Here is a 14085-nt window from a genome sequence, read left to right as displayed (position 1 = left end):
AGTACAGTAAAATATCCTTGCTCCTCTCCCCCTCATTTTTTTAAACGTTTTTATTGCTTCTTTAAATGTCTTTGCATTTGACCTATCGTTAGCTACCCTCAGACGTATACTCTAGCATTTTCTATTTTATTCATATCAGGGATTTTATCAATAACTTTATCTATAAAGGCTGTTTCTTAGGCTTTATTCTTATGATACAATTTTTTTCTGCTGCCTGACTCGACCTGAGTAGCCTTGTTAGGATAACTGAGAAGTAAGGTGTTGTCACAATGAAAAGAGGAGGAGCAAATTACCTAAATTTACTTAAATGCATTTTTCTGTTCTTTCAAGCTGGTTTTTGTGTAGCTGTATTCTATGTTCTCTGAGCTTTTCAAAATACTTAAAGTTTCTTGAATAACTTCATATGTAACATGAAGGTAAATGTAGTTTAATGGTTGTATTAATAGATTAGAACTTGAGTATGAAAATGCTAAAGTATAGATCTAGTCTTGGGCTTGAAATGGAACATTTTCCACTTAAAGTTCAATATCAAAATCATGTCATTACCCAGTAGCAAACTACTCAGGCTTTAAAATAATTCCATTTACATATCTGCAGTGAGGTTTAAGGTCTTTAGATAAATATGAGAGCTTAACACACGCTAATAGCTGGGAATGACAAACCCTTTGGGTTAAGATACACAGAAATATTGTGTGTCAATTTAGAAGGTGGAATTTAAGATTACATTTTTTCAACATGAAACAAAAAGTAAAAAAATGTTTCCAAAACCACGTTACATATGATTTTTCTGCTCTTAAGTTACAAAATAAGTATAGGTGAAAATGCCTGAGAGTATTTGGAAACTAAAATCACACAAATTATGTTAGTCTTTACAAATAGCTATCTGATCATTAATACAAGTATACTGAAAGAACATAGATTCAAAATAATTGAATCCAGACCTTTGCAATCACAGGCACAACTTCATGTAATTTCTTCTTTAAATATCTTTGAAGTATGTCAATTGTATATAATAAATACATAACTTTCAGTAAAAAAAAATAAAGTAGAATTTACTGTACAAAGCAAATATGTAGTTTTGCTAAATGATACCAAATAAATTGCATTTGTTGTTTACAGATTTTTGGGGAAAAAAAAGATCTTATGTGTAACATAATGGATTTTGAAGCTCTCATTTCAGTCTTTCTTTCTGCTCATTGTTCTTCATATTTCTTGCTTCTTTGCATTTCTCTTTGTCTTGCACAGAGCACCAGACTACACCCACAATCACATTTGGGAAACTCTCCTGACATGTGGTTTCTGCAGTTTCCCTCTGCTTTTCATCACTGGTAGAAGATTCTGTCCTTATGTTTAGCTGATTTCACAGAAGATTATTGAAACTCTTTTCTTTTACTTACTGTGGGATTGTTTATATATTATTCCATCAGTTTAATTGGATCTACTCCTTTACGAAATGAGGAAAAAATTGTCAAAAGAGAAATTTAGCAAGTAGGATTATAATCACCTGGAATTAAAATATATGCAGGGGGCAAAATATAAAATGTATTTGTTCATTAGTTCATTATTAAGGGATACGGATTATCTTATCTCTTCATTAAACATCTTTCAAGAGCATGAATACTAATACACAGATACCTGTGTATTAGACACCATGCAGAAAAGCAGAACCCCTTTCAAATCTTAGGCACTTTGCCATAGAGTTTACCTGTTGAACAGAAGCCTTTCTCATTTGTTGGCCTGATGTTTAGACACAAGCTGATGCACACTGCTGTAATAATTTTCAAGGAATTTATGTAAGTGTAAAATACCTTATTTTCTATGCTTGTCCTGTGTTAGGTTATTTAGCTGTCTAGCCCTCTAATACATATAAATAAGAAATTTATGTGTGGAAGTCTTTCTCTGTAACCCATTGTCTACTGCCTTTGCGCAAATTTTGAAATTTCAAGAGAGACATGAAAAACAATGTTGAGAAATATTATTTTTATTCAGGTGTTTGTCTGTAGATACATTCACATTGTGGTAGGAATACACTGATAATGACAGAGAAGCGTTTATGCTAGCGGCCCCATGGCAAACAGGCCATAAGCCCACTTCTATTTACGTGCAGCACAATATGAACCAGAAAATTCCAAGCACAAAGATTGCTCTGAGATACTACCTGTTTTCTGCATGCTGTGGCTCCTGGATTTGACCTCTCTCTTCCAGTCTCACGAACTGCACTACCCATGGTGGAAAACGTTTTGTTCCTGGTGGGCCTAACCACGGCTTTTACTTTTTGTGAAAAGGAAGCATCACAGCTAAGAGTTCTGTTTGGCATTTAGACCAAGGACTAAAAAAAGATGAGCTGCAACATCTTCTGGATGCCAGGTCCATGAGCAATTTGATGAATTTGCTCAGCAAAGCAAATACAAAACAATCAGACCCTACGCTGTTCATGAATCAGCCCCCCGAAAGAAATAGAAGAAACAATCAAAATCATTCTTGGTCTCAGGGTCACTCCCTAGATCTCAGAAAGTTCTTACTATCCATGTTTACACTTTCATGAAGTCCTAAGACCTTTCAGTCCAAAAGGGTCTTTAGGTCTTTAGGTAGTTTTTGTTCAAAATTCTCCTGTTGACCTGTTGAAGGAAGCAAATGAAAGTAATTCCACTTTCAGACTTTTTTTGCCATCTCTGAATGTTTACCATCACTGTGGTGCACCAGCCAAAATTTCTTCTCCAAAGTTTCTGCTAACCATTTGGCTACTCACTTTTACTCTTTTTCCAGTGTAATACCAGTCTGCAAATGTGCCGCCATGATGTCACAAAGAATCAGCTCCGACCTATATTCAGTTCCTATTTTCAGTAACCTTTGTGAAGGGTACTATTTGGGCACTATTGACGTAATTTTATTAAACAGTTTCATAAAAATTAGATGACTGTCAATAATACCTGAAGTTTTTGCCCACAGTGGTTTCTCACCTATAGTTTATGTGTGTTTAAGTCTTAATTTCTACAGAAATCCCAGAGTTAGCCATAATTAATTCATTCACTGCTTTCAATATTCAATGGACAAAGAACTTTAAGAGAACTGGTCATCTGTCCGGATCCACATCTGAAACGTTAAAAATCTAATAAGAATTTCATTGGGCTGGATTATAGACTGTATAAAGACATCCTGATAAAACATCACTATCTACGCCTAGCATAGAGATCTGTTCAACTAAAGTAACTGATGAACCAATTCTAGTAGAAATGGTGATTTCTCCAGATTACATTGCAATACCTGCTATCCTCAGGTTAGATGCTTGAAGTTCCATACGCCTTTCTTAATAATGCTTGCAGTGAAGTTTCTGAAAACCCTGCTGTGTTGTGTTTCAGGCGCTGCATAACTAGGCATCCTGAGAACCTCTTCTAAGATGCTCATTGGCAAAATGTTGCTTAGAGCTACCCAGAAATTGAATGAAGATATAAAAAAAAAATTTCAAAAACGTAGAGTTTTTCTGTTCTGACATTCTTTCTGTCCATGAGGAAACTGAATAGACATTGTTTAAAATGACGTGAACTTACGTGTTGGAACATCTTACCAGAGAAAGAGATATGTTTCTTTTCAAGCATCTCATTTTAACATAGTGCAATGACTTACGGCGTACAGCATTGGTTGGTGACTATAACTTAATCAGTTAAGCATTTGTGCTTAAACAAAACTTAGATATATACCCAGTGTGTTTTTAAGAGTACACGAAGTACTGTGTACAGCATGTCACTTTATCAGATACTGTCAGTTCCTCCTTGCTTGAGGCAAATAAATTCTATAACCATTAGTTCAGTCTCATGGTTAACATATGTTGATAATTTGAGTTCACTAATAAGCATAAAACTGTGAGATATGTCAGACCAAAGGTTCACTAACACAAGATTCTATTTCTCATACTAGTCCACAAGGGTTGCCTAAGGAAAGGTAGAAAAACAGGGCAAACTTGTAGCTATGGTTCTCTCCTCAAAATGCTCTTCCACCTTCAAGAAATATGTGGCTCATGAATTTTCTAAATCAGAGGATTTTCTGTGAATTTGTCTAGTTAATTTCAGCTTCTAACATCCAATACAATTCTACTTCAAGGACTTCAACCTTTTTATCTATACTTTGAAAAAAAACTATATTCTGAACATGTCACCTGCTAGTTTCCATCTGATGCTCCCAGGTCTCTTCCTAGAAGAGAGGTCCCTGTGTGCCCTTTCCATTTTACTCAAGATTCTATGCATCTCTATCATACCGTTTCTCATTTTTGTCTTTTATAGCTTTGAATTTCATGGTTGGTTATTCATTTCTTCTAAAGAGCAGTTCCCTACCTTTGATTATTCTTGTCATCTTTCTGATTTTGCTATAGTTTTTCAAGTTGGACCAAATCGGTATTCAAGATCACGGCACACTGGTTTAGTTTTCTGTTTCTTTTCTAAGAGCACAGTTAAGACATTTTTCCAGAGACGTGTTTGGATGCTTTAGTCATATTTTGGTTGTTCATACTCTGAGGTGTACCATGCTTGTCCCATAGTTGCCATCATGACTTATGTAACCTCCCCTCTTACATATTCCTGAATTTCATTTGCATTGATACAAGAAAATAGTAATATCACTCTTTTGTCTTAGCTGTCAGACTTAATGTAGGAAGTAGAAGGCACTCTGAGAGTCTGAGCAGGGGTGTCTGTTGCTGTTTTAGATGCCCCAAGGTAAATGAGCACCCACCTGGCAAATATGATACAGCAGATAAAGGAGACTTGCGCTCTTTGGAGTGACAGCTTGAGGCCATAAAGAGTACCCTGTGGTATCTAAAATGACACTAGATACCATTATTTAAGCATTGAATTTCTGCCTAGGTGGGGGTATGTTATACATTCTCACTCGTATGTCAATCAAGAGAGCTCAGAGTTCCAAATTAGCCATATTTCTTGGTGAAGACAACACAGCAATAGCTGCAGTTTTGAATAATTATGTCATGCCAATGTATTCTTTTAAACATTTGCATGTACATACAGATTGACTATTAAAAAAAGGTTTCTTTTGATTCTCATTCAGGATGCTGGAGAAATGGTTCGATCCTTGGATGGTAGCTTGTACCTGATACTCAATTTGCTAAAGTCAAACAATGAAGAAGTTTTAGCAAGTGTATGTGCAGCCATTACAATTATAGCTAAAGATGAAGTAAATTTAGGTATTATAACAGAACTTGGAGTCGTCCCTCGGTTGTCCAAGCTAGTAAACACGGTAAGTAACATCTAAAATGCTATTCTAAGTGTCTGAATTCCTTATGTCAGACTGCATTATACCCGACTAAAAGGTTATGACAAGAGCAGTAGATTTTGAGGCAGCTACAAGGAAGAACTGTAGAATCCTTCCTCTCTGGGTTGTATATTTGACATGAAAACACTTTGTGACTGGTACTAAAATTGCTTTGGAAGATGAGCTTCATTTTATTAGTCACTTGCTGAATATTGCTTTTGAGAGATGCATCTGTCATATGAAAAAAGCACAAAAGATTGAGAGAGCAGTAAGTCTGAACCATGCAGAGCATATCAATGATGGGGCTATATGTTATATTTTAATGCTAATTTTATCTAACTTCCAGTCAGTCTGAAAGCATCTTTGGTATAATGTAAAAGTGCACAGCACTCCCTACAAAGAGAATGGTAAGGGACTACTAGCTCCATGTCTTATAGTTCTCTCCAGTTTTTAATTGTACTGCAGTTAAATTGGGATGCCTTAAAGATGTTTGAAAATATGGTTCTACTTTCCTATGAAATTTTTGTTGTATTGTGTTGTCTTTAATTTGTGATTTTTCTGCCTTCTTCAGAACAATGACAAGCTAAGATTTCACTTAGCAGAGGCCATTTCACGCTGTTGCATGTGGGAGAACAACAGAGTTACCTTTGGAGACACCGAGGCTGTAGCTCCTTTAGTACGTTACTTGAAGTCAAGTGATCCATTAGTTCACAGAGCTACAGCGCAGGCTTTATATCAACTTTCAGAGGATCCCAACAACTGTATCACCATGTATGATAATGGAGTGATGAAGGTGAGATGGAAGTTCAGATTATTGAATGTGTTTGGCATAGTCAAAAGAATAGATCTCTCATTTGAAATAGTTCTTGAATACTGCTACGTACGTCAGATTTTCTGAACTTTATCCTAAAAATGTTTGGTTAGGTAATGAATTTCAGTGCTAAAGCTATTACAGGTAGGTGGTTGTTAGGAATGGAAATATGATGTGGACATTCACCTCTAGGGTACTTGACTTGATTGACCTAGACTGGTAGTGACATCACAGCAGCATTTTGTCATTCTCAATTGACATCTGCGAAAGACGGGTTATCTTAATTGGTAGTTGCCTAGTATGGCAGAAGGTTGCCTAGGAACTGAGTATAACTGGATCTGGGGACAAATTAAAGTGGGATAATACAAAGGCTTAGTTTACCTGGAGTTGTTTGAGTGAATTATGCATTTACTTACAAAAAATCTTATTTTAGGAGTTAAGTATGAGCACATTCAGCAAAGACCTTACTTTAGAAAGAATTTTTTTGTCAAGAAGATTTTTGTAGGAAAGTTATAACTCACTAGTTGAAGCCTATAGAGTTATTCCTGTCATAGGAGAGATAAGGATTATGGCCTTAGAGATGGAGATTGTAGGAGCTCTCATTTTTCATATATTTCCTGAAAGATTTACTGTTTGCAGATTTTTCATTTTACTTCATGTTCAGGTAGATGTATTGCAAGTAAGAGCTGATGTATGATGTATGATGTAATGTTACTATTAATGTTGAATTTCTGTCTGCAGTAATGATTGTGCTCTTTATTGCAAGCAGTTTCAATTCTGGCACAGTCTAATGGTCCTGTAATATCATACATATATCTGTAGTTGGCTATGTCTTTACTTGACCTACTGGTCAAAAATGCTGAAAGACTCAGTTTAAGTGCCAATACTTGAACTAAGTCAGATCTAAGATGCCCTTTCAGTGATGGTAAGTAACATCTTCCCACCACAGCTGCATTATTCTGGGTACACAGCAAAGGGGAATATAGACAGTACTGCAGCTCAACTTGAAACTCATGTCTGATGGCTTTTTAGTGTTGCTTATCTTTCCATTCAAATGCCACAAACCATTTTCTGCCCTCCTGTCTTCTGTTGTTTTCATTCATTTTATTATGGAAGTTTTAAGTCATAAGTGGTACTGTATAAAGTCAATTCTGACCCTAGAGCAGTTCTCATCTCTTATGTCCAAGTGCATAGCCTGGCCACATACTGATTGCAGCTTAGGACTAAACCTGGGTGCATACATTTTGGTCTGCATAAACAAAACCCCAACCAAACAAACCACTCCCCTACACCAACAAGTGCAGAACTAGAAACATATTGATGAACAATTGGACATGAGGACTGTGGGGCATGTTGAAAAATGCATTTGCCTTTCAAATGGAATATAGTCAGAGAGAATCCAATATCATCATATGTGTTGAAGTTATCATAGCTTGGAGATCCATGTTAATAACCTATGAAAAACCTGTTCTCCTAGGCCATAAAGTGACAAAAGTGCAGTGAGAGGTCATTTGAGCTAGCTTTCTTGAGCTATCTTTAGTCTTCTTACCTGTCTAGATAGCGAAGAGCTCAGTGACAGATGATTTGCCTTATTCTAGTACTATGGCCGCAGTACAGGCTCAACCCTTTTTTAAAAAGTGTGTTGTTTGGTTTTGTCCCAATCTTTCAAGGAATGGAGTTCTCCCAAGAGGACAGTACATATGGTCGTCTAGTTTCTAACCCTAAATAAAGCCTGGTTTAGTTAGCAATTATCCCTCTGTGATGTCTCTTACCACTTCCTAAAGCCTCTGTGTTGTGTTATACATAGAATGGCAAAGTGAAACAACAAATAGGCCTTTTTGGAGGATATGTCAGACCAGTGAGACTTGGTGGTTCCTATCCAGTGACGATGTCCATATAACAAGTGAAGCATCGTAGGCAGTCAGAGAAAATACTCTCTGTTGGACCTGTAATAGTTCCTCCAGATGTGCTAGTCCAAGTGCTTTTGTTCCATGTTGCAGGAGCAGAGCAGAGCAGATCATGAAGCAAATCAACACATGCACCATGACAGCTCAGGGCACAGCTGCCCAATCCACCAGCACTTATGAGCTTGACTTCTATGCTGTAGTTGTAATTGCCATCAAGAGTTAATAACTGGAGTTTAAGAAAGGCTGAAGAGGCGTTCCCAAATGGCAAGGAGAGTGGGTGGAAGAGATTTAGTTGGTCAAATGTGAGAGTCAGTACAGTGCTGAATCTTGCCTGGTCTGTTCAGTTGGTCTGCCTGGCGCAGGTGAGGCAGTAGTTACAGGGCTGTGTCTGTGCTGTTGGGCACAATGCTGCTCATGACAAAATTGCCCCTCCAGTGAATAGCTGACTGAAATCATACTTTGTATTTATGTAGAGTTTGTTATATACAGATTTTTACAGCACCAATTATGTTTTTGGACCTAGAAATTTTGTCTGAGTTCCTTTGATAGTTTTTCATTCCTTTAGGAGATATCTGGTGATTTGGTAATCATGCCCAGTTGGATTAATATCACAGCTGCTGTAGTTGTGACTAGGTTGCAGTACATGCATAAGCCCAGGTGTTCGTCTGCACGTGTTCATGTGCTGTGTTCACAGACACAGAAAGCCTGATGCTTCAGGGAAACATTTACTCTGCGTGAATGACACGGTTGCTGACTGCTTGAACAGTTGGTCAGAGACTTTCTCAAAGCATCAGGCTTTCTGACCATTCACTACACAATATGTATATACATGTTTCTGCCCAGGAAACCAGGAATAAAATTATATAGGGAAAGTAATTTCAGGCAGATTCTCGTATTTCACGTTTTGCCACTGCTGCATATAGTATTTGCGAATCACAAAACAACACGTATATGGACACAGTTGTGAGAGGAAAGCAGTGTTCCAAGCTTTCACCTATTTGTAACAACATCCCAAATATGTTGTTTTCTCAAGCAAGTCTATGTGACAAAAAGGTTGGGAAATACTGGTGTATGTCAGTTGCCATATGAAACTCTGAGTAAACCAGCAGGATGATTTTGGAGGAAGTTTAGAAAGGCAGTTTATGTTCAGTTCCACACTCAATATTCTTATGACTGGGAATAGAACAATGGTTATGACCTGTGACAGATGAATCAATGCTTTCTTTCTAACAAACACCACAAAATATTTCCTCTTTCAGAAATAAAAAATCATGTCTGTGCTGGAAAAGATATTTGAATTTTCAAAGACCTAATGATGACATGTGAGACACTATAGAAAGCAGGAGAAATTTTTAGATATCGGACTAAGGAACAGGCATCAGCCTGAATTTAAAATTGAACATAGCTATCCACAAACCAAGGGAGAAGAGAAATCCAGTGGAGGACTGGCAGTTTATAGCCAAGATAAGCAGGAGTATTAGGCAACACTCTTCACACTTGGACTCTATCACAGTTAGAGGGAAGAGAAATAGAAAAAAGTCACATAAAACTGGAAGCATCCAGCCATAACCACATTCTTCATGGAAAGAGCAAAAAATCTCTGTTAAAATGTAGCTGTGGCAAAGATACCTACCTAGAGATGACTGCTACTGAAACCTTAGCATAGTCAAGCTTGAGCATGAAAAGATCTCCATCAGTCCACTAAAGAGTACAGGGGGTTTTGTAGGGCTACTCTATTAAGGTGAATTGTAGAAAGACTGTTCTGCAAGGCATAGGCAGATGAGAAAAGGCAATTACTTCAGTAGTGAAAAGGAGTCTAAACATGCTCTGAATGAAGAATTCAAATCATCTCAAGAGCAGGAAAGAGTATTTAAATCATTGTCCTAGAGACCCTGTCACCACATCAAGCTATCTCTGTGTTACAGTCACACTCTTTTGGTTATGCTGGCAAGCTATAGATTGGGATATGCTTCTGAAGTGAGTGAGGATAGTGATGTGTATAGGCACTTGTGAAACTGCTCATAGTATACCTTCTGAAAGAATTCAGATATTTTGAAAGATTCAAAGTATATACAAGTGAAAAATGTGTAACTGATATTCCTGGTCATTCTTATTTTGCAAAAGCAGAAAGATAAAAAGTAAACTGTTGCAGAAGGTAATTTCTGCTATTATGGAAGTTAATTTCTGACTTTGATATGAAGGATTTGGTTTTGTAGAATATCATTATTATTTTCATGTAAAAAAGGCCTAGGAAGTTTGAATTGCCTCATCACCTACAGAGTTGAGGTCAGTTTTTTATGATGAAGCTAATGAGACTTCTGAGAAGATGATTAAAGTAATTTTTAAAAGTAAGAACAAAGAAAGATAAGCACCCAAAATCAGGCCACAGAGGAACAAGATTCAGCAAAGTCATTAATCAGTGTAATTTTAATGTTTACACTGTGGACGCACCCATGGGAAATAGTCACCCAATAGTCAAGGAAGAGGAATAGATTATTGTGTTTCATCTCTCCTAATTTAGACATTTAAGCAAAGGTAAGGCACCTCAGTCTCTACTGATGGTATTTTCTGGTCTCCTTGCGCTATAATGGGAGGACAAGTTTAAAGCACATCTACATTCTAGATACCTAATGGAGTGAATCTTATTCCAAGGCAGCGGAGAACTTGTTTAAATGACTGTACAGTCCAGTGCGTTATTAGGTAGGAATGACAGAATTCTGAATAATAGTACAATAAGAAAGAGCTATTAAAATTAATTTATTCTGTTCATATAAAAATACAGATGAGATGCATTTATATGCTACAACGGTGATGAAATACCCTCTGCCCAGCAGTAACTGAACCACACTTTGAACATGATCTAAAAAAGCCAGATGTTTTAAATTAGTGGATCTAACTAACTTGAATCCAGGACTCTTGAGAGAGATATTTGGAGTATTAGGGATGGATTCCTTTCATCTAACTTTGGCCACTTTTAGGTATGGAGTTTAAAGTAGTCTAAACTAAGACACCTTCTGTAGTCAATGGAAAGCAAGAGAGGCACCTGCAGGCCTGTGCTAGGTGAAAATAGATGCCCAAGATATCTGAAAGGAATAGACTCACGAGAAGTGCCTAGTTTTCTCCACTGAGTATAGAAAGGACCTAGGTTTTAGCTCAGACTAAACAGCTAGCTTTCAGACAGCTGAATTTAAATTAATGTCCTCCTGAATGTTGATTTTCAACAAGCCTTGCAGTAAAGGGGAAGTTGCAGGGCTGGAAGAAAGGTAATGTGCCAATGTTTGAAAAGCCTAAATAAAATTATAGTCCTGTAAACTGGACACTGTTCTCATTTTAACTTATCATAGGTGCATACATTATAATAGTAGAAGCAATAGTTTTAATTATCTGGTCTGACTAGCCTTGCTCATAGACGAGCCAGAGACTGCTTCAATTTATTTCTGTTTGGAATATAGTATATCTTTTAGAAAAACACTGACTCTTTACTTTAAAAATTCCAGCGATGGAAAATTCACTAGAACCATCATAACTTGTTCCAGTAGTTAAATACCTTCCCCATAAAAACATTTGCACCTTATTTGTAGCCTCAGGTTTGTCTAACTTTATCTTATGCAATTGCATGTATGATACTGTGGCTTGGTAAACTGAAAAGCCCTGCATAAGATCCCTTCTCACATCCATTCTTTGAGTAAGATCAAATTACTTGTCGCATTGTCATCTTTTTAATTAGCTAAACAAGTGTAACCTCTGATGGAATTCCTGTCTTTTTAATTCTTAAATTATATTTGTGTGTCAGTTCTGAATTTTTTATTTTTGAACTTCTCTTTTGGACTGAATTTCAACATACTTCAGAACAGAATTCAATATTCCAGTAATATCTGTATGAGTACTTAAACCAGGTAAAATAACTTCCCTGTTTCTATGTAAGCTCTGTTTGAACATCAGATATTTTCATTATTCCGTTTGGCCACAGTATAGCCCTCAAAGTTCATATTCCGCCAATTTTCTACTTTGATTTCCATGTCTTTTTGGAAACCATTCCCCAGGTTAGACCTTTGCATGCTATAATGTTTGCCTTCATGCACAGGACTAAAAATGTGGTAATATCACTAATGTAAATCACTAGTAAATTTAGACCTTGTGGTATAATCTGATTTTTTTTCCCTAGGAGATTAAATCAGATTTGAATTGTTATCGCTACGCTTACAAAACATCAGATGAGTTAGCTCTCATTTTTGTCACAATTTAAAAGAAGCCACAAAATGTATTCAAGCATTTTATTGTTTTAGAGAGAAAAATTTTAAGAGATCAACACACTGACTCTTCTTGTAATGCCTCTAAAACAAAATATTGCCTTTCCACAATGGAAGATTCCAGGTTTGGCAGAGATACGATTCATTAGAAGACTGAAGGATTTCACTGGCTGAGAAGGGGGTAAATACTTTTGAATTATGGAGACACAAGTGGATTAAGGTTTGTGAAAAGAACACCAGTGGCTTAACTTGTAAAGTATAAAGCTAAAAAATGCCTGTTCTGCTTGCCAGTGAAATTCTGCATTTTCAAGTACCTGATCAGATGTTACATAAATACTCTAAAACATTTAGGAAAATCCTCCCAGTGAAATAATTTCCAGTATCTCATATGAGGGTCTCTTGATGTTTTGACTTAACTTTTATTCTTGAATTCTGAACTAATTAAAAAATAGTAAAGATAATAATCTTTCTATTTATTAATTTTTGTGTACTGTGATGATGCTTAAAGCCATTGATCCCAGATAAGTAGTTCACTTTACTAGGCAGTGATGTATAGCTACGTAAGAAGAAGACCCCAGAAAACTTACAATTTAAATGTAGCACACAACAAGGTGGAGGTGGATGAACACATGGGAATGGAGTGGTAGAAAAACAGTAAATTTGTATCGATTGTATTTGATAGCTCAAGCAAAACAAGATACAATTACTGCTAATTCATAGCTGAACTGAATCATCATAAGTAAAAAATAAATACAAAATACAGACTTTAGGCTTTTTGTGAAAACTGGAGAAATAGGACCACTGGATAGCAGCCAGCCACCCAGACTTGAAGGCACTTACACCATATGGGAGCCATAGCTGGTGGTGTTGGCAGTTTTTTGCATGTGTGTGTCTGTGCTGAAGCCTACTCGAAGTTAGAATGAATGAACTTCTGTTGAGCTCTGCATTGTTCTGAGCTGCTTTTATTATCCAAACAAGTTTATTTAAAGATAGTGTATTGCTGCGCTGCACTATGAACAAGTCAATTTTCTCCTGTTCTTAGTCCATTGTAGATACAGAATTAATTATTTTGGGGCTAGAGGACCCATTACCCTAATAATGACAGTATCTATATGAAATGCAGAAGATGAGACTTCATGTTATGACATTTTTTAATACTGAAAGTGTCTATCGAACTTAGCAGTACATAGAACTGATCTTTAGCTTTACTCTGTGGTCTGGTTTATTGAATTATTTATTTGCACAACATGGAAGTACTCCATTTTCTTAATATTACAAAAGAATAATAGATGCCTCCTAGAATATCAGTTATGGTACCTTACAGGAACTTCACCAGGGATGCTGAAAACCTGATTTCACATGCTTCGTACAATAAGGCAGGCAAAGTAGAGACTTTTATTTGTATATTCATACATTTGAACGTATATATTCTAATTAATGCATCAAATTTGTTCCTGTATATAGTGTATTTTCTGAATTCTGTGATTAATTAATACCTAAGAAGTATTTGTGCTTTTGGAGTTCTGTTCTTAATGATAGAAAGGTTAATCACACATAGGCTCTTCCATTTCCTTCTAATAATCCAAGGTATAAAAACAGTTGCTTTAACCATTATTTATGAAAGTTATTGTGGAATGTAGATTTAATATTTGGAGAGTTCTTTTGTTCTTTGTTATAATGACTGTATTAAAAAATACATTTTGTGTGTTTTATAGTCCAGAGCTTCCAGAATATTGGTCATTGTTTGCTGAAGTCTTAAATCCCTACAAGGAGTTTTGTGTACCATTTTATGTTTCCCACAGCATTCTCCTAGAAAAGCTGGCTGCCCATGGCCTGGATGGGCATATTCTTGCCTGGATTA

The 14085-nt window shown here is 36.4% G+C and overlaps 1 protein-coding gene across 1 annotated transcript in view; it reads left to right on the top strand.

Annotated features, from left to right (window-relative positions):
* Positions 1-14085, top strand: part of ARMC4 (armadillo repeat containing 4) — a gene marked incomplete at its 5' end in the record, with an annotated part of 80851 nt that overhangs the window by 49674 nt on the left and 17092 nt on the right. The window contains 2 exons of the mRNA XM_009871421.1: positions 5053-5241; positions 5828-6049. Of these exons, the coding sequence (XP_009869723.1) occupies positions 5053-5241; positions 5828-6049 (411 nt within the window). The remainder of the gene's footprint in view (positions 1-5052; positions 5242-5827; positions 6050-14085) is intronic.

The sequence above is a fragment of the Apaloderma vittatum genome, unplaced genomic scaffold (genome assembly GCF_000703405.1).
Source record: "Apaloderma vittatum isolate BGI_N311 unplaced genomic scaffold, ASM70340v1 scaffold20896, whole genome shotgun sequence".
NCBI lineage: Eukaryota > Metazoa > Chordata > Aves > Trogoniformes > Trogonidae > Apaloderma > Apaloderma vittatum.
Note: the sequence above shows the minus strand (reverse complement) of the source record. Positions and strands in the feature narration are given on the sequence as shown.